At 36.0% G+C, this 18,872-nt stretch overlaps 1 protein-coding gene across 10 annotated transcripts in view; it reads right to left on the bottom strand.

Moving 5' to 3' along the window:
• ASPH (aspartate beta-hydroxylase) overlaps nucleotides 1-18,872 on the bottom strand; it is a 190,038-nt gene that overhangs the window by 108,517 nt on the left and 62,649 nt on the right. For 6 of the 10 annotated variants that reach the window (XM_074944321.1, XM_074944317.1, XM_074944318.1 and 3 more), the window contains 4 exons: nucleotides 15,550-15,594; nucleotides 6,673-6,762; nucleotides 1,275-1,349; nucleotides 545-781 (listed from right to left, as the gene is read on the bottom strand). In XM_074944321.1, coding sequence (XP_074800422.1) covers nucleotides 545-781; nucleotides 1,275-1,349; nucleotides 6,673-6,762; nucleotides 15,550-15,594 — 447 coding nt within the window. The remainder of the gene's footprint in view (nucleotides 1-544; nucleotides 782-1,274; nucleotides 1,350-6,672; nucleotides 6,763-15,549; nucleotides 15,595-18,872) is intronic. The other 4 variants (XM_074944323.1, XM_074944319.1, XM_074944325.1 and 1 more) reach the window with 1 other exon arrangement.

The raw sequence follows: 18,872 nt of genomic DNA, 5'->3' as shown, positions 1-18,872 counted from the left end.
AAATTTCCAATAGGCTTCAGCACAGCCCCTAAATTTCCACAGTAAGACCATTTGGAGAATATAATAAAAATGTGTAGGTAGAAGAAAGAAAATCTAAAGCAATCAAAAATAATCTTGTTAAAAACAAATAAAACAATAGGATTAATTAATATGCTATGAATTAAAATGCGTTAATCTTGTTTTGATTTATGAAATATTTATATTTGGGAATAGCTTTTGCTGAGGTTTAACATGTCACATATCTACACCAAACTGAAATTTAGATGGAATCACACTCTTAAAAGGCATGCACTACATGCACTTCATAAATTGCAATGTACACTCCCGTAGGTGAACAAAGTCGTATTTGTTTGTGAATATTTGCCAGTTATGTTCTCAGTTAATGGTTTGTATACACAAACACCGTAACCAGCCTGTCACAAAACAAAGGCCCTAAAAACTTCAATGAGAATTTCTGTCTTGCTACACTTAGATAAGTTCCATTATATTAACTCTTACTATTTCTATAAGAATCAACTAGAAATATTTTAATTGGTTCAGATACCTTCCTGAATTTGTTTTAGTATTTCAGATACTTCAGGTATTTCATCTTCTAAAGCTCCATAAAGGTCATCGGTTGTAGGAATTTCAATAGCTTCTTGGTATACTTCATCCTTCTCTTGCCGTTCATCATTTAATCCTTCCTCTGCACCTTCCTCATGCTCGTCATTTAATCCTTCCTCTGCACCTTCCTCATGCTCGTCATTTAATCCTTCCTCTGCACCTTCCTCATGCCTCTCTCCTGATTAATGAGTACAGAGGATGTAAACACCACACCCAGCACCCGCTGAATTAAATTTCCAACAAATAATCCACATTCAAATTTATCTCTAGTAGTTCTTAGACATTCCCCCAATTAAGTAGGGTCTTAACCATTATCAGAATGAACTTCTAAAATGCCTGTACATTGATCCACTGGAGAAACAGCTTGGAGAGAGAACCAGTGACAGATGACACCATCCGTATCCTCTCTTGCTATGTCAAGATGTAACATTTTGAAACATTACTTGTAGACTGGTCAATGGGAGCGACAGGTACTCAGAACCTCTGAAAAATCAGGCCAGTTATCGGGCTTTGTTCCCTAGACCACCTGGGCGTTAACAACTTGTTGGCTATCCTCTCACATACAGTAGAAAGGAAATAAAGTACACTATCATCAAGAATCCCTCTCAAATTTGTCTAGTCTGTTGTGCTATTTATAAATTCTCCAGTGACTGCGAAGTCTGAATTCATACCAGTTTGTGAATGGAGTGCTTCATGAAGAATGGCCTGAATTTCCTCTTCCAGTTCTGCTTCAACATTCTTGTGCTCTAAATGGGTTATAAAATATGTCAAAGATAGGTGCAAAGGATAACAAAGTTTGCACTTTGAAACTGTTGCAATTAGTTAGTTTGTAGTAAAAAGATGGACATATTCAGTAAAGCAACTCCTTGACCTCATTAGATCATTGTAGAGTTTTCCTATCACCTCTGTAATTAATTGGATTGGAGGTAGGGGATGAGATAAAATAGGTTGCATTTTTTTAAACAGTAAAAATGAACACCTTTGCCAGACTTCTAGCAATTTCACTGAAGATGAATTGAAAGCATTTGCTTTATGCTTTTTAGTATGTCATGAACATCAACTTTTCTGTACAACTTTAAGTGACAGTATCTCAAGTGATTTCAGATAGTTGCATTCCAGCTGCCATATAGTAATCACCAAGAACTCTCTGGTGTTAACCTATATAAACAAACATACACAAGAAAAAAGAAAAAAAAAATCACCCCCCACAACTTTTAAAAATAAAAATGGCAGGCACTGAAAAAAATTGAACTGCATCAAGTAGCAGTAAAACTCTGTAATTTACCTGACCCACTATTACGTTTTATGGTTCTAAAACCCACCACATTATTTTAATCTCTGAAATAAAACACTCTTACCTTATGGGCAATGTCATGTGTGTGTCATGCTGTAGGGACAGCAAAATACTATCCAAGTCAGTGGGGTTTTTGTTTTGTAAAAACAACAGGTAAGTGGTGTCAATTTTTCCACTGTTAAGACTTCCCAGGCAGTTCATGCCACATTACACACAACGGTCCCATTTCTGACCCATTTATTTATGATTAAACCTTTGTCTCATGCTCCCCCACACACCTGGTTTTAAAAATTTGCTTCAGATGATTGGTTCTCCTTCCAGCAATTATATAGCTCCATAAATAAGATGTGAATACAGAATATTTTCCAAAGCAGTACTACAGGAGTTAAAAGACAAGCCTGCTAAAAGAAAGTGTATGTATGCGTGCATGCACGCATGCGCCTTCAAGGACATTGTTTTGTAAGTCTTAACTTTATTTCACCTCTCAGATTTACAGGGCTCTAATTTAAGACACTACCCACACAAAAAAAAAAAAAAAAAAAAAAAAAAAAGAAGAGGTGATAAACAGCAATACATACTGTATTATCAAATTGAGCTTTCAAAGGTGTCTTGATGAGAAAAAATATGCCATGTCCATATTATTTATTGCTTCCTTTATCATCTCTTTCATGTGATAGAGACAGAAACTGATTACTACAGTTAGGTATGTGCAACTGCTCATTTGTGTACACGTAACTCAGTTACAAATACTTAATGTGCACAGGCTAAACCAGAAATTCACAGAAGCATGTGGCCAGGTAGGTGCGCAACTACGAGGTAAATACAAAAATACCCAATTTTAATGAAGACATAGAATCACAGAATATCAGGGTTGGAAGGGACCTCAGGAGGTCATCTAGTCCAACCCTCTGCTCAAAGCAGGACCAATCCCCAATTTTTGCCCCAGATCCCAAATGGCCCCCTCAAGGATTGAACTCACAACCCTGGGTTTAGCAGGCCAAGGCTCAAACCACTGAGCTATCTCTCCCCCCTCCCAACATCAAGCTCTGAAAACCTATGTTGAGTCTGCAATGGTTTATACACAATAACATCTTCCTGCACTGAATATTTGGCCTACAAATATAAAGATATTTGATATACTAAAGATACCTTTTCTTCTTACAATATGCAAATGCTGGAAAGAAGGTTGAGTGTTTGACAGTCACCAGATTTACTCCTGGGGGAATTCTGCACCACTGCGCATGCGCAGAATTTATGTCCCCTGCAGATTTCTTTGCTTCCCTGCCGAAAAATGGCTTTCTGACAGGGAAGCCACAAGAACAGTTATAAGACCCTCCCCAGCAGTATGCTTCAGGTGTCCAGGGCAGCTGGCAAAGACGTAAATCACCATGGGGTATGGGACGGGACTGGGGAAGAACCAGCTGGTGGCTCCTACCCTGCGCCAGGCTCAGCTCCTAGTCCCAACTGGGCTGGGGAGGACAGGACTTCATCTTCCCCTTCAGTATCCAGGGCCATGTCAGACTCACCCCAGATTTCTCCTCTGGCTGTAGGAAACTCTGCAAACCCTCCTTCCCCACTCCCCCCGCGCTTCCTGCGCCCATCGCGCCTCAGCTGCAGGAGGAGGGATCACTACAGGGAGCTGTTCCCCCATCCAAACCCCCCTCATACCCAGACCCTTCCACTGAACCTCACCCCTCACGCAGAACTACCCCCCCCGCACCTGGATCCCCACTCTACCAAGCCCCAACCAGCTGCACCTGGATCCCCCCCATACTAAGTCCCTCCATACTTGACATGGAGAGGCAGGGCTCTGTGGTGTTTCCGGGGCAGGGCCCTGTCCTTGCACTACGTCAGGGCTGGGTGCAGCTTCATCGCTGAGTCTGTGTCCCAGGGCGGGGGGAGCTGCACAGTGATCTCCCACCTCCGTGCAGCCAGTGTCCTGTGGTCCACAATGTCATGCTGGAGCCTTCATTTATTTGACAGATAAAATTTTCAGAATTTTAAACTACTGTACGTAGAATTTTTAATTTTTTGGAGCATAATTTTAAAAATTTTGGTGCAGAATGCCCTAAGGGGTAATCATTGTAAGTTCCAGAAAGATAGGTCCTGGGTTTTAAATATGAAATTTTGGAACACTATATTTCTATCAATTGAAGAAAGATTTAATTTCCTATTATGAAGTGTGCACGCGCGCACGCACACACACACAATGAGATATGGAAGAAAATACCAGTTTATTAATCCTTATATGAATCTTTCTCTGGATTTGAAATTCAAATATAAAGGTAAACAAAATGGCAACTAATAAGTCTTTGTAAAAACCAGTGACCCTTAAATGCCTTCTGGCTCTTCAGTTTTACACACGTTGAACATATACTACATAAATTCATGTCAGCTTGAGCTACCTGAGCTTCTCAACAAATTAAAATATTACTCGTAAAATGGACTAATTTTTCAGAAAGGAAGTCTTTTAGTCCTTGTCCAGAGCCTAGTTCACAGTGGCTCAAACTGAAGAATTTGTCTGAGCCAAGAAAAATGGAATGGGTATAATCTTTAATGCTTAAAGTAGGTAAAGTACTATTTATAAATAAAGTATTACCAATAGGTTTCTTTTTTTAAATACTGATGTCTATTACAAAGATTTTAAAAACAAACCACAGAACTCATTTTCAAAAGTTTCCATAAAACTCTTCCATTATCAATATTAATTTAAAATAGTAAAACTATTATATATGCGGTCCAAATAGTGACTATTCTTTTTCTAATCCCTTATTCAGCAGCAAAAAAGTTACAGTATATAGAGGGAAGTGTCAGATAAATTTAAGATTATATAATTAGATACTTGAATTTAGAATTTCAAAAAGAGTAAGTGACAACAATGGATTTACAGACACTGGGAGAATAACTGCTTAAAGGAATATACCAAACTGTACTCAATTCAATTTAGATAAATGATTTTAATATGCTTTTTAGATTAAATAAATTATAAACACTGAAGACAAATGTTAACGTTTCCGACATAGGAATTCAGAAAACGCACCAGATGTTTGTTTCCATAGGGTGCTTCTTCTGATAAGATAATAGACATAGGATAGAAATTATTTAATACAAAATTGTAGGATTAAGTTGTACTATTAATATTAAATATAAATCAATTTATAATAATATTTATATTTATTATTACACCAAGTAGGTACTATACATGTGTGCAGAAAGGACCACTCAAAATAGTTAATTTGTGTAATAATACTTTGGGCACTTATCCAGTTCATGCATTCAGATCACTTAAAATCATTGTTGGAAATTGAAAATTATTAACTCAGCTTTTAAATGAATTGTATAGCAAAATTAAATGCTGTATGAAAACCAGCAACGTTTGAATGTTTGGATGAAGTGCATATACCTGGTATCTTCAGAAAACATGGAAATTACTATTTAAAAACTATGAATTTTATCAATTGTGGTACAAGAAAAATAATTCGGCTTTTTTAGCACAGACTCTTAATTTCCAGTTTATTAACAATATGCCCTACATTCGTAACTCATTCTGTATAGTCCTATGCACATATTCAATAGGATGTGCTTTCTCAAGGGACAGAAAAAAGATGCAGAAAATCGGTTTTTAGAGTCCAATCCATGCATTGTGGCTGGTAGTAAGTAATACTTGTTAGCAAGCACTTGTAAAATTAGGTCTTTATTTCCTTGAATTCTGCGTAGGACTGGTGGGTTTTAATCTTTGTGATGTTTTAAGAAGGAAATCTGTTCCTGAAGGTAGATTCTGAACATAAGTACAAGTACTTGAGTAGTACATAAGTACTGAATGCTTAAAATATGTAACACTGATCAAACTTTGCCCAGTTATTGAGCTTAAAATATTGCAAACACACAAAAAGCATTTAAATTACAAAAAGAAAATACCTCTTTTTGGGGTGGGTGGGTGTGTGTGTGTGCAGTGCAAACCACTGTGTGGTCCTGAGCCTAGTTTGGTGGCCTCTTGGTATTACTGCAATACAAATAATAATAGCAGCAGCAGCAACATTAATATTTATATAAAGGGGCATTAATGATGAGTTTACAATTGTTTCCACACTTTTGTTCTAGCAGTTGAGCCAAATATGAACTCCCAGTATAAACAATTAAAATGTTATAAAAACCATTTTTAAAAATGTTGTTCTAATTTAAAAAACAAGTTTTATGCCTTTTTCCAAGTCACAAACTTAAATTCTATATTTGGATATTTTGTCCTCTAACCAGGAGAGCAATGAAATCATAAGAGACAGCATTTATGTACATTTTTATGTATTGTACTACCTTCATGTAACACTTGGTGGAGCAAGTGTTAAATTAAACTTTGAAGACTATTCAAACCAGCAAATCTGCTCCCATTTTTGATTAAGTACTCTACTACATCTATATGCATATCAGAATTTGTATTCTTAGAGAAAAATATACTGGAACAATACTATACAAATTGTAGTCAAGAATGTTTACAGATGCTTTCTGTTGTATGAATTAGCCAGTTAAGAATTTTAATGTTTATTGATTTTAGAACAGTTACTTAAAGTGATTCCTGAATATTCTGTGAATGAATTACTACAGTAAACTGACAACTATTAAGAAGTAAAATGGCAAATGTTGGCAACAGAAAGAAGGGATTTTTTTTTACCTGTAATGAGAGGTCATGTAATTTCACATCCACACAGACAAAAGGACCATAATTCAATTGAAATGTTTCTTGCCTTTTGTTGTCATGTACAGTTTGTGAGAGACCTTACCTGATTTAACGAATGACTGCTCTGCAGGTTGAATGGACTCTTCAGATTCAGCTGGTGTTGGCTGTGCTGGGACAGATCTTTCTTTAAGTCCTGCATTTTTCAGTTATAAAGTTAACTTTAGGCTTTTTTTGTCTTAATTTAATTATATAGCAGCATGAGATAATCTTGATAATCAGCATGAGAATCAATTATATTATCAGTAAAACAAATGGACAGTATAAGCACCTGAGGATTTACTCAAACAATGTACTGTTCTAGGTTGTCCTTAACAGTACATTCTCTGCAAAGACTAAAGCATGTTGAGAGGGTTATTTGAAGAATACATAAACATAAATTTAGAAAAATGGGTAAAGATGCCCTAACTTCTTTCATTGGTATAAGTTTATTGAACAAAATCCACACTGATTTAAACACATCACAATACTGTTCATAGGTTTTGTTTAGTATGAAAAAGTAATGTATGCTGATAAAAACAGACATTTCTTTTCACTTCACCTATTTTCAAATTTAAAAAATGGTACGTGATTTTTTTTAAGCTGTCTTATCTTGAGTTCTTCTAAAAAGTTTTCATAACACATAGCTCGCAATAAAACAATTGACTAGGCTCACAAATATAGCTCAATAAATTATAAAGAAGGCTACAAGCCTAACTGTGCCTTCAGATTCAGCAACCTACCCTTTAGTTCTCTTCAGTCCATAAATCAGGTCTATGAATTCTGTAGCAAAATTATGATTCACAGAGTTCTGGTACACAGGTTTCCCCAATATAGTAAGACTTGCCATACAACTAAATAAGTGCCTTTGGATCTCACCATAATGGAAAACAAGGGAGATGCACACATACAGTGATCAGTGCCAGGGTAAGAGGGTCACAGAATTTCCAGGTGGGAAGATCACCTAGTCCCATCTTTCAGGAGTCCAGTGCAGAATTGGTACCTAATGCACATTTACCACTTACTTTCTAAAACTAGACTGCATAAGTGAAAGGTCTGAGTCACTCACATTGAGAGATTGAGATCTTAGGATGTAAAACATTCTCAAAGATATCCTGATAATCAGGATTAATTTTCCTCTTCTATAAGAGAGCGGATACAAGCCAGAGTTCTTATTCAATAACCACACTATAAGGTCTACACGCTTCCTGTATTGTTCTCATTGACACATCAGATTGTATTGTCTCTCTCTCATTAATAGAAACATTCATTCCTAAAATGTCAAACTCATAAAATTTCAAATTGATTATACATCAGATTTGTTTTAGGATTAATGAAATCCAGCATTAGTCCCTGAACAGCGTTCATTAGGGCTCAAACAGGTCTAATTTTTGAGGCCTCAACAATGGAGGCGGCAGTGAGAACTTTAGATCCCTCAACTCTATTCTAGGTGTTTTTAGGCAGGATTATGTTCTATAGGTTTTTTGAATTCATTCTCAACAAAAAACTTAGCCTAAATGATCACCAATCAAAAGACAGAGAAATGACCAACTATAAGTATTTCAACAGCTCTGTAGGATCTTCTTTCTAATAGTTACAAGCACAGATGAAACATGTCAGTACTTAAAATATTTGAAGCCTGATTTAAAAAAAAATAAACAAAGCTGCAGTTCACCACTCTGCATACTAACTCCTCCTCACTTATAAAAAACCAACACCACAGCAATTCAGTCGTCTTGCTGCACACGCCAAAACAAACTCTCAGTTTCAGATCTCTCACAATATCAACTGTGTTTACAAACTTGGTAGATCAACAGAGCATAAAATATATGTTAAAGTAGGTGCCCGTGTCTTGGTTTCGTTGTTTCAAGTTCTCCATTTCTCTTTAAGTATAAACTGACAGAGCAACAGACATGCTGTAAGTATGTGATAGGAAGTCAGGAAGCAAACAAGTTGCTCCAAAGTGAACTACACCATACCTCTTTAAAATTGACTTTAAGCCACCACTTCAGTTCCATCAGCCTTTTTACTATTATTCTGTTTAGAGCAATTTTTCTGAAAACTAAATCTGCATTATATACCTTAATTTCACAACCATTTCTGGGCTATTCTGAACCATTTTTATGTATGTAAACAAGTACTTTTATATTACTTAATGGGATATTTTAAATTACTGTGGTACAAGGATTGTTTAACTCATACCTTTTATACTAATAAAGCTCAGGTGTTTTTAAATTACATGGAACAGCATGAACAGATTGTAGCAGACCAGCAAATCCAGAGTTAAAAGATTAATATTGCATATTTGACTTTTTCTCTATAAAAAAACATAAGATTGATTGGGTCACTCTAGTGCAACATATTTATGCAAGACATGCCTTTGGGTTTGTCTACATTACTCACTGGATCGACAGGCAGCAATCGATCTAGAGGGGTCAATTTATCGCATCTAGTGAAGACACTATAAATTGACCGTCGAGAGCTTTCCCGTCGACTCCGGTACTCCACTGGAGCGAGAAGCGTAGGTGGAGTCGACGGCGGAGCATCGCTGTCGACTTACTGCAGTGAAGACACCGTGGTAAGTAGATCTAAGTACGTCGACTTCAGCTACTCACGTAGCTGAAGTTGCGTAACTTACATCGATCCCCACCCCACCCCACCCCAGTGTAGACCAGGCCAAATGTACTCAGAGGACCAACATCTTTCAGAAAGAAGGTACACTAGGATGAACAATCTTCTGTTGAGATGTTCCTTGTAAGTATCATTTCCTTGATTGAAACAGTACACACATTTTAGTTTCAGGCTCTTAAACATGCCTTTATACAGCAACAACTGCATTGGATTTAGATGTTTGATTTTAATGAAATGTGTTTTGAGACACAATCCCATGTATTAGATTACAGAGTGACTGATCTTTCACACACCATGTATGTGTATGTTTATTCCATTTAAAACTATATACATATTGGAATTCACATAAAAACGTGAATTAACCATTACAAAGAAACATGATAGTCTGAACTACATTAGAAGTTCTCATGAAGCTGCTTTCAAAGAACAGCATCTTAAGTAAGGTTCCAAGGCTGCAAAGTCTTACACACGTGCTTAACTTTATGCATGGGAATAGTCCCAATGAAATCAATGGAACTTCACGTGTGTATAATCTTTGTAAGATTGGGACATAAGAGGATTGTTTGGGGTTTTTGTGGCTTTTTGGAGGGGCGCGGGAGCGTAGGAGGGACAGTTAATTCTGCCTTTTTTCCTCAATGCCACTCGATGCGTGCAACTTAAAAATACATACTTGTACATATTCTTAAATAACTGCTCTGTTCACTTTGAAGACTTTTTTTATGGCAAGTGAAAAAAAGTTATTTTTTACGTATACTGAGACATCTGTTCCAGTTTCCCAGTAGGAGAAAAAAAGCAATCTAAAGTAATTGATACTGTTAACTGTAATATGGCAGTTCAGAGCTTGGAACAGATAGAGGCATTAGAGAACGGTATGACACTCAAATCTCCACCTCCCTCCACCCAGATGTACTTTTCTCTGTTACCAGATATAAGAAAAATGTTGATGTACACACCCTCAATCCAGACACTGGAGGGACCCTAGATGTAATCTGCCAATAGAAGTACTTCCAGTACCTAATTACAAGAAAAGTGTTTCTCTATCAAATATTATCTTCATTTCCAACAGATTACAGTGGAGTAAGAGATAAGAGTATTAATATTGTTACTGAAACTTAAATTTAGGAGAAGTCTGGGCTTGTTATGCAAGAATAGATGTCCAGTCCCATTTCCAAAGAAGATTTAGAAAATTTTTTTTAGAGCTGTTCTGAGAGATTTCTAAGTTCATTCCCACATTTTTGCTAATCTAAAATGTACCCTGATCAGTACACGGGTGTGTATATATACACTTTATATTTTCCCAGTATTTAGAAAGTAATTCAGTATGTCATTCCTCCTAATTGTGTCACATTGTACTGTAGTATTTGCCATTGTTTTTGTTTTCAAAAACATTGTTTCCTTCACAGCACTATATAAAGGTATTAAAGCAACATACAAATATTAAGCCTCAATACAACTAAGCATGCATATATGTACTGGATCAACAGAGAGACAGAAGTGAAGTAATTTATACAAGGTCACAGAACAGTTTATGGTAGAACCAGAACTGCGGTGTCAAATTCCAAAACCTTGCTAGGGACCACCAGCCACTATAGTCAGTGACCCTCAAGTATCATTTTCAGATTTTGTTCTAGTCTCTTGTAATTTTATTGTGCAATGATTCAGCATATAAAATCAATTCTATTTGTTTGTCCAATAAAATCAGAATTCGTACAAGAAGTATCTCTTATCATATACCAACTAGAAATTAAGTACAGATTTTGTAACATACTGAAATACACTATTTCTGAAGAAAGTTTGTAACACCCTATTTACCCCAATTAATAAGACTCTTGGATACTTCTCACTCTTCATTGCTGAAAATAAAACAATAAAATACCAATCCAAAAAGTGAGCTAATGTATAGAAGTAGAACATTTAGAATTATTGTAGGAATAAGCTATTCTGTGAGTGGCTACAATACACAAGTCTGTTCTCTAATCCAGTCCAGCCAAAATACAAATAATGGTACAATGTTAGCTTCCTGAAATTTGATCAGCAAGCAACAACTCCCATTTAGACATCTCAGTAAGTGGCCAGATTTTCAAAAGCAGTAAGCGCCCAGAAGCTTCCATTGAGAAGGGAGCTGCTGGCTTCTGAGCACTTTTGAAAATCTGCCCCCAATTTTGGCTGCTGAATACTTTTGAAAATCTCACCCATAATGACCTAACAAAGGTTTCAGACAAAAGATGAAGCCAACACAACAGTAATTTAGCATAGTAGTAGCAATACAAAGCAAACGGTCACAGGACCATTGAAAAACATTACAGCACTCAATAAAAGCATCAGACTCTGACAAATGTGTTTCTTGACACTATTTCTAGTTTGCATGTCTTCTAATGAAATGAGAATTAGTTTCTTAAAACAGGAATTTTCAACACTTGGGTAATGTCCAGGTTGACCTCTAAATAATACATTAATAAACTTCTACATATGATCCACAATGTTTTTACACTCTTCACATATCTACAAGAAAAATGTAACTTTAATACAAAGCAAGAGATATATTTAAAGGGTTAGATTGGTTTGATATTTTATGTAAAAAAGAAAAAAGTCAGATTTCAAAGCTATACCAACAATTTTTAATGTACAGGACTTGTGATCAAATACATTATGTACACATCTGAGCTCCACAGCAGATATATTTGTTGTGTGTTTACAAATGCAAGTACACACATAAGCAGTCTGCATAACCGTCACTCACACTAATGACTTTCAGAAAAATTGTTACTAATACACTAAATTATGTTACCAATACACTGAATTTTTCTCACCATCAAACTCCTATTTCTGTTTTTTCTTCTCAGCTTCCTTTGCTGAATTTTCAGAAACTCCGGAAGGGATTTTAGCTATCTTTTTAGTTACTGTGTCTTTCCCTGCTTGAGAAGGGGTAACCTCCTTTTCAGTGGCCGATTTCTTCATAGTCTCCTTGGGTTTCACATTTTTGTCTATTCCCGATTTTTCATTTTCCTTGCCTTTGTCTTTTTTAACCTTGTCAGAATCTTTCTTCAATTTAGCCACCTCAACAACTTCCTTAACCTTTCGGTCAGCAACTTTTCCTTCCATGGCCTTCTTTTTCTTTTCTACAGCTTTGTTTTCCTTCTTCCTGGATGCTTCTCTCTCTCTTATTTTCTTGAGTGGTTCTTTAATTGCTTCTTTTACTTTTCAGATTTTCATTTAAAAAATGGAAAACGTTAATTAAGAGCACAATGTTTAGATCATTGAACACAATTTTGTGCAACTTATCTGCATAATTCAATGACAACTGCAGCTCCAAACCTGAATAATCTAAGATGACCACCCATATTATTTTTCCCCCATCTAATGCTGGCATAGCTAGCAGACTACTTTTTATTCTAATTAATCCATAACAAAATTAATGAAATATTTATGCAGAAAGATATCTTGATGCCTAAAGACTTGTTAATTAGGATTGCAATTTAAAGCTATTAATACATTTATAAAACTAAACAAATTAGATCTGAGTTTAATACTGAAGTCTGAAATCATGGAGCAGATGCAGAAAATAAGCATCTTATATTAAACTGCTGTATTTTCAATTTCATCCACTAATAAAACTACTTTTCTATACCTGATACCGTTAATTTACTTTTACAGAACACTCATGCTTTTCAATTACTTTGTCTAACACCTCTTTGATCCTGGTACTTTGAATCTTACATGATAAAGCACTGTATTTGTAAGACTACCTTCTTTAAAACAAGATCTACTAATGAATTTTTCAACCTCATAGATCAGCAAGGAAATTTACAGTAACTAATATCAATAGCATAACACGTTAGGGACAAAGTCACCTTAGTTAGGCCAAAGATTACAAAAAAAATTAATTTGAATAGGAAAAAGTTTGAGACCACAACAACACTGTTAGTGAATTAAAACCAGAATAGGGAGTACTAGAAACTGATTGTAAAAACCCCAAAAAAACAAAAAAAACCCAAACCGATCCATCTAGTTTCATTGTACAATGAAACGCAAATGAACAGCATGAGAGGTAAATCTGATTTTAAAATCTTGGCATTTTAATCAATAGCATTAATATACATACATTTTTATTCTGATTTTTATCTTGACATTGTCCCTTTCATACTTAATTTGTCTTATTTATTTAAATTACAGTAGCTTAGGACTATGATGCAACATTCAGATAACATGCTAACAAAGCAGATCAACACAGCCTTCTCAACTACTGAAAGTACACACACACAAAAAGATTATCAGTTATATTCTAAAAGGGGAATACTACTGTAAGGTATTTGAAACTGGCAGAAATTTTCAAAAGGGGAGGGAATGTTTAGGGGTGGCCAACCTGTGGCTGCAGAGCCACATTCGGCTCTTAGAGGTAATATGTGGCTCCTTATATAGGCACCAACTCCGAGGCTGGAGCTACAGGTGCCAACTTTCCAATCTGCCAGGGGGTACTCACTGCTCAACCCCTGGCTCTGCCACAGGCCCTGCCCCCACTCCACCCCTTCCCGCCCCCTTCTCTAAGCCTGCCATGCCATTGCTCCTTCTCCTTCCACCCCCACCCGAGCCTCCTGTATGCCACCAAACAGCTGATTCGGAGGTGTGGGGAGGGAGGGAGAGGTGTTGATCCATGGGGCTGCCAGTGGATGGGAGGCACTGGGAGCGGGATGGGGGAGCTGATGACGTATTACTGTGGCTCTTTGGCAACGTACATTGGTAAATTCTGGCTCCTTCTCAGGCTGGCCACCCCTGGTTTACACTAATGTTTGTCCTCAATTGTCATTAGGATTTAATATTTAATTTCCTTAACAATATGCAGAAAAGGTGATTCAGCAAAATAAAGTTAGTCTGACGCTATTTTCATACTTTGTGCAAAAAAAAAAAAATCTGTCAAAATAACTTTCCACTTCATACATAAACCTAGAAACTAGAAAAATATTTTGCTTACTATGACGAGTTTAGCATAGAAAAAAGTAATTTACTTTCAGCCCTGTTCACACCTACAAATAAAAGAAATTAGTCTGGTCCTCTTCCTATGAAAAGCAATAGTAATTTTTTACCTATGTAATTTAACAGAAGCAGATATTCAATTCTTACTCAGGAAAGTCTCCCCTTAAAGCCTACTGGAGGTTTTGCCAGAGTAAATAATAGCGAAAGCTGTAATGTAGTGTATTACTAACTGATTACCTGTACCTTCTCATTACATTTTCTGTATTGAAAAGAATATACTCTTTCAATTCATAAAACTTATAATTCAGCCACTATATATCCTCTCAACAGGTTCTCTACAGGATGTACAAAGACTAAAGGCATTTCATAACATTCCTTCACTACAATACCATATAATTCTTCAGGAAGAACCCAAACACAACAAGTAATTAAATGGCTCATTTATTAATATTTTCAAAACAAGTTATTCCAAACACAATGCAAAACAAAAGCTATACATTTCAGCTGGCATGCAAGGATAAGAAAAAATAGCATTCATATGTGCATGAGAGCTTTCCCCAGTAGACATTTTTTCTAACAATCTTTCCCACTGTAAATTAACAAAAAAATAAATTTGGTACTCTAGCCTTAGAGGAAAAAATGATAACCAATGATGGTGTAAAGTTTGTTACATTCAACAAACAGGCTGCCCAGTACAGAGTAGTAGATGCAATACATTCGCCGGGAATAATCTTTCTTCAAATAAGACTAGAATTGCAAACAACCCTAGAAACAGCATCCAATTATAATAGGAACAACCACTAAACTCTACTTTAATTTCTAAACCACACTGAAGAATTACTGGATGAAATTCTATGGTTTATTTTCGGTAAATAACCAGACTATATGATCCTAATGGTCCCTCTTCTGCCCGAAGATCAATAAATCCCTTAAAATATCTGAAAACAGTAAAGATGTCACTGAAGAGGATTAAGGACAAAGCAAAATCGGGGCATATATTCAAAATGTATCTTTCTACATACACAATATGAAATAACAGAGTTATTAGCCATACTCAGCGAAATCATGCAAAAAACTTGCACAAAGTGTTTTTGAATAGATTTACAGTTAATTATATCCTGGATTAGGAAAGCACTCAAATTAGCTGCAGATGGATAAATGGAATTTGAAATTCTGACTGAGATAATTTGCAGGGTATTTGTTTGCTGCGTCTCCAACTGAAAAGACAACCAACACATCTAGCATTAGTAGCCAGAGTTCAATTACCTGGTTTGCAAATCTCATGCATTTCAGGCATTAGAAATTATTTGCACCAAACTCACTGACAAAAAGCATTAAGTACCTTTGGCCTTAGCTTTTCTCTTGTCTACCCCTCCTGGTTCCTCTCCTGATGTTTGTAAGATGGAAACAGGTTATAAACATATTTTGTGATATTCAATACATTAAGCAAACAACATACATAATTTACCAATCTAGAGCAACAACATTTCATTGGCTCTTTATGGTAGAGTTCCAGATTTCTTCCAAATGCCAACCATTTCTAAATATATTTTGAGTAATATATTTGTTAAAATAAGAACTCTTTATTGTACTTCCATTTGTTGGAGACAGCGTGGACTGGGCTCAAATTAGGGTCAGATGTTCATGGAACAGTTAAATGAGTCCCACAAATACCAAGCATAAGCAGACCCCTGCACCCATCACACAGCCAGCAACAAAAGGAGAATTAGACCATTACCACCATGGTGATGGCAGCCTTCCCTACCGATGAGCAAGCTTACTTCAATAGACATTGTGTAATCTGCTACGACATAGCCAGCCAGTGAGATGAAGACCAAGTACAGTATGTGTCTGGGGCTATAGGTACTTTAATTGAAACAACTTTCAAACTACTAAACGTATCCACCAATCGATTATATTAATACTTTTGGCCTCTACAGTTAAACTGTGTACTTTGTGCTGAAAACTGACAAAAAAATGTCTTTATTATAATGAAAAAGACTTTTTGAACTGCTAGCCCTGCAAACTTGACCTGAGATCTGAAAGCCAAACTGTGTTCTCGCCTCATGATTTATCAGTGATAAAATAGTTAAGGCCTAACTTGGCTGGCAAAATTATACTTGTGTAACTTTACTGCCTCCAGTGAATAAACTTACAAGAACCAAATAAATCACTCAGTTGAAGCAAAAGGAGGAGTACTATTGAGCTGGTGGAGATAGCAGAAGTAATAAAATATATTCAGCAAACTTATGAAGCAAGTAGATATGAAAACACATTTTAAGCTGTTTAATAATTTAAAATGGTAAAAAAAACTGGTTATTTCAAAAGCTTTTTGCATAAATAAGAGCGTGATTTAATTAGGAAAAAAATGTACAGAACTTAATTGTACCTTTCCCCCAAAAGATCAGTAATTTAAAATTTTATTTCTAATTGAAATGTGCATACTACATAGGGAGAGAGCTCAGCAAATACCCTGTTTGTATTTTATGGATGTTTCACTTGTTTATAAATACCCATAATTTGCTGCAGTCCAACTCTTTTTATGTAGACAAAGAACAGTCCTCAAGTTCTGAGCAAGTTCTTAATGCAGCCCTCAGGTGTGCAAATTTTATGTTCCCCTCTATTTAGCAAGCCAACTAATAGTATTTCCAAATCAAAGTCATGTCTATCATTCTTGGTCACAGAATTCTACAGTAAAATATCTCTAAACACTTAAAACAAGAACAAACATACTTTAAAATTACTAGTCTATTTCGATCTGATTTGAATGCTTTACAACTTTTGGCATCAATATTAGTTTTGTTTTGTTAGAGAGAATTATTATGGTAAACAAATATGATTTCAACAAAACAAAACCCTTACCGCATATCAAGCGGTTAATGCCTCACATGGTTAAAATTAACATATTATAGTTATACCTTTCTAGGAGAACGATGTAATAGCTGAAATCAATCCTATACCACACTGCTCCATACATTCATACATACATAAACAAACAGCTAGCCACAAGAAAGATTTCAACCAAATCAGTAACTTTTCCTGAAAAGTTTGTTTTGTTTTGGCTGTACATACCACATTTTTTAGAAGATACTAAAATATAGTTTTCATAAATTTGACGGCATATATTGTAAATGTCAGTATTATTACCATTTCAATCATATGTGATAAACATATGTGACAAAGTCAGGCTAGATGGCTGCAGGAGGGTCTGGGAAAACAGATATGTTAGCCCTAGAATGCTAAAGGCCCCTTTTCCTACAAACTGGGAAAGGGTTACTTCAGGTCAATTAGGGACACCTGAGTCCAATTAAGGGCTGCCTGAAACCTGTTTAAAAAAAATATCTATTCTGGTGAGGGGAGGACAAACTGCTGCAAGGCTGGTGGCAGCACAGAGATAGGTTTCTCCAGTTGAGAGAGTGCACTCCTCCCCAGAGGGGAGACACCCAAACCCAGTGCCTGTTTAGGGGCAGGACTGACACCCCAGGGCCAGCGACAGGACAACACCTGCCCCAGTGAGGGGGCCAGGGAAAGTTATTCCCCTTTAGAATCGGTGCGTTATAGACTTGTTTTCTTTTGTGTTTGGCCGAGGACCACTCCTCAGGCCTGCCCTGAGGCTTACTGGGAAGGCTCTGAGAAACAAACCCCAGAGAGGGAAGACAGACATGCTCCAGAGTGGGGCTGATTTACCCCAGGCCCTGTCCCTGCCAGAGGAGGGAGCGCTAAGTCCAGCGAGACAGAAGGGGTGCCTTGCCACACATACTATTTTCAAGTTTTATGACAGATTTGGAGACTTCGGCAAATCTTTTCACAAGCTGCTTACTAAATTATGTAAAAACAAATATTACTATAAATATAGTGTCTTTTCATAATACCTAATGTTAGTCAACTTGGTACTACACAACTCTACTTAACTGACACTAACTTTTAAAACATTACACACAAGGGATTCTTAAATTCTTACGCTTGTATCACACATTTTTTTTTAATACAAAAGAAAATGTAGAATGAACACACGAATAAAGCACCTCAAGCATTTCATCACTAGAGAAACAATACACAAGTACTATTAATTCAGAAACAACAACATTTAAAGACAAAGAATAGTGAGAGTATTTAAAACAAAATGAAACTTCTAAAGGATATCATTTTAAAGATGTTCGCACTTTATATTCTGATGTACAATACCTTCTTGGAAACTTCCAAGTTTCACTCTTTAAAAATAAATAATTAAAAAACAATTTACTTCTCATGTTTTGACAAAATGTTCATTTTTTTCTAAACATTTAAATTACCATGACTGAATACACTTATGAAGTGCCTTTGAGAGTCAATTTCATTAAATTGAGGTCAGTATAGATCTAAAGAGAACTGCTGATGCAGTGTTTGTTATTTTGTATTTCAAGGATTTTTTTTTGTTTTTTTGGGTAGGGTCTACTAAACCAGTGGTTATTCAAAAAATAAATAAATAACTAAGGATGGCAATTTTCTCTCTCTCTCTTTTTCAAATGCACATAAAAATGCTCATAAAATGTCACCGATTTTTAAGCAGAACTCCCAGTTGATGGGGATTTCTGTTTGAATACTGACAGCATGATTTGGTCCTATACATTTAGAATCCAGAGGACATTCCCCCATCAGTTTACAACTCTTAGGTGGATTTTTTTT

The sequence above is a fragment of the Natator depressus genome, chromosome 2, assembly GCF_965152275.1.
Source record: "Natator depressus isolate rNatDep1 chromosome 2, rNatDep2.hap1, whole genome shotgun sequence".
NCBI classification, from domain to species: Eukaryota; Metazoa; Chordata; order Testudines; family Cheloniidae; genus Natator; species Natator depressus.
This window is presented reverse-complemented; position numbering and strand designations above follow the sequence as displayed.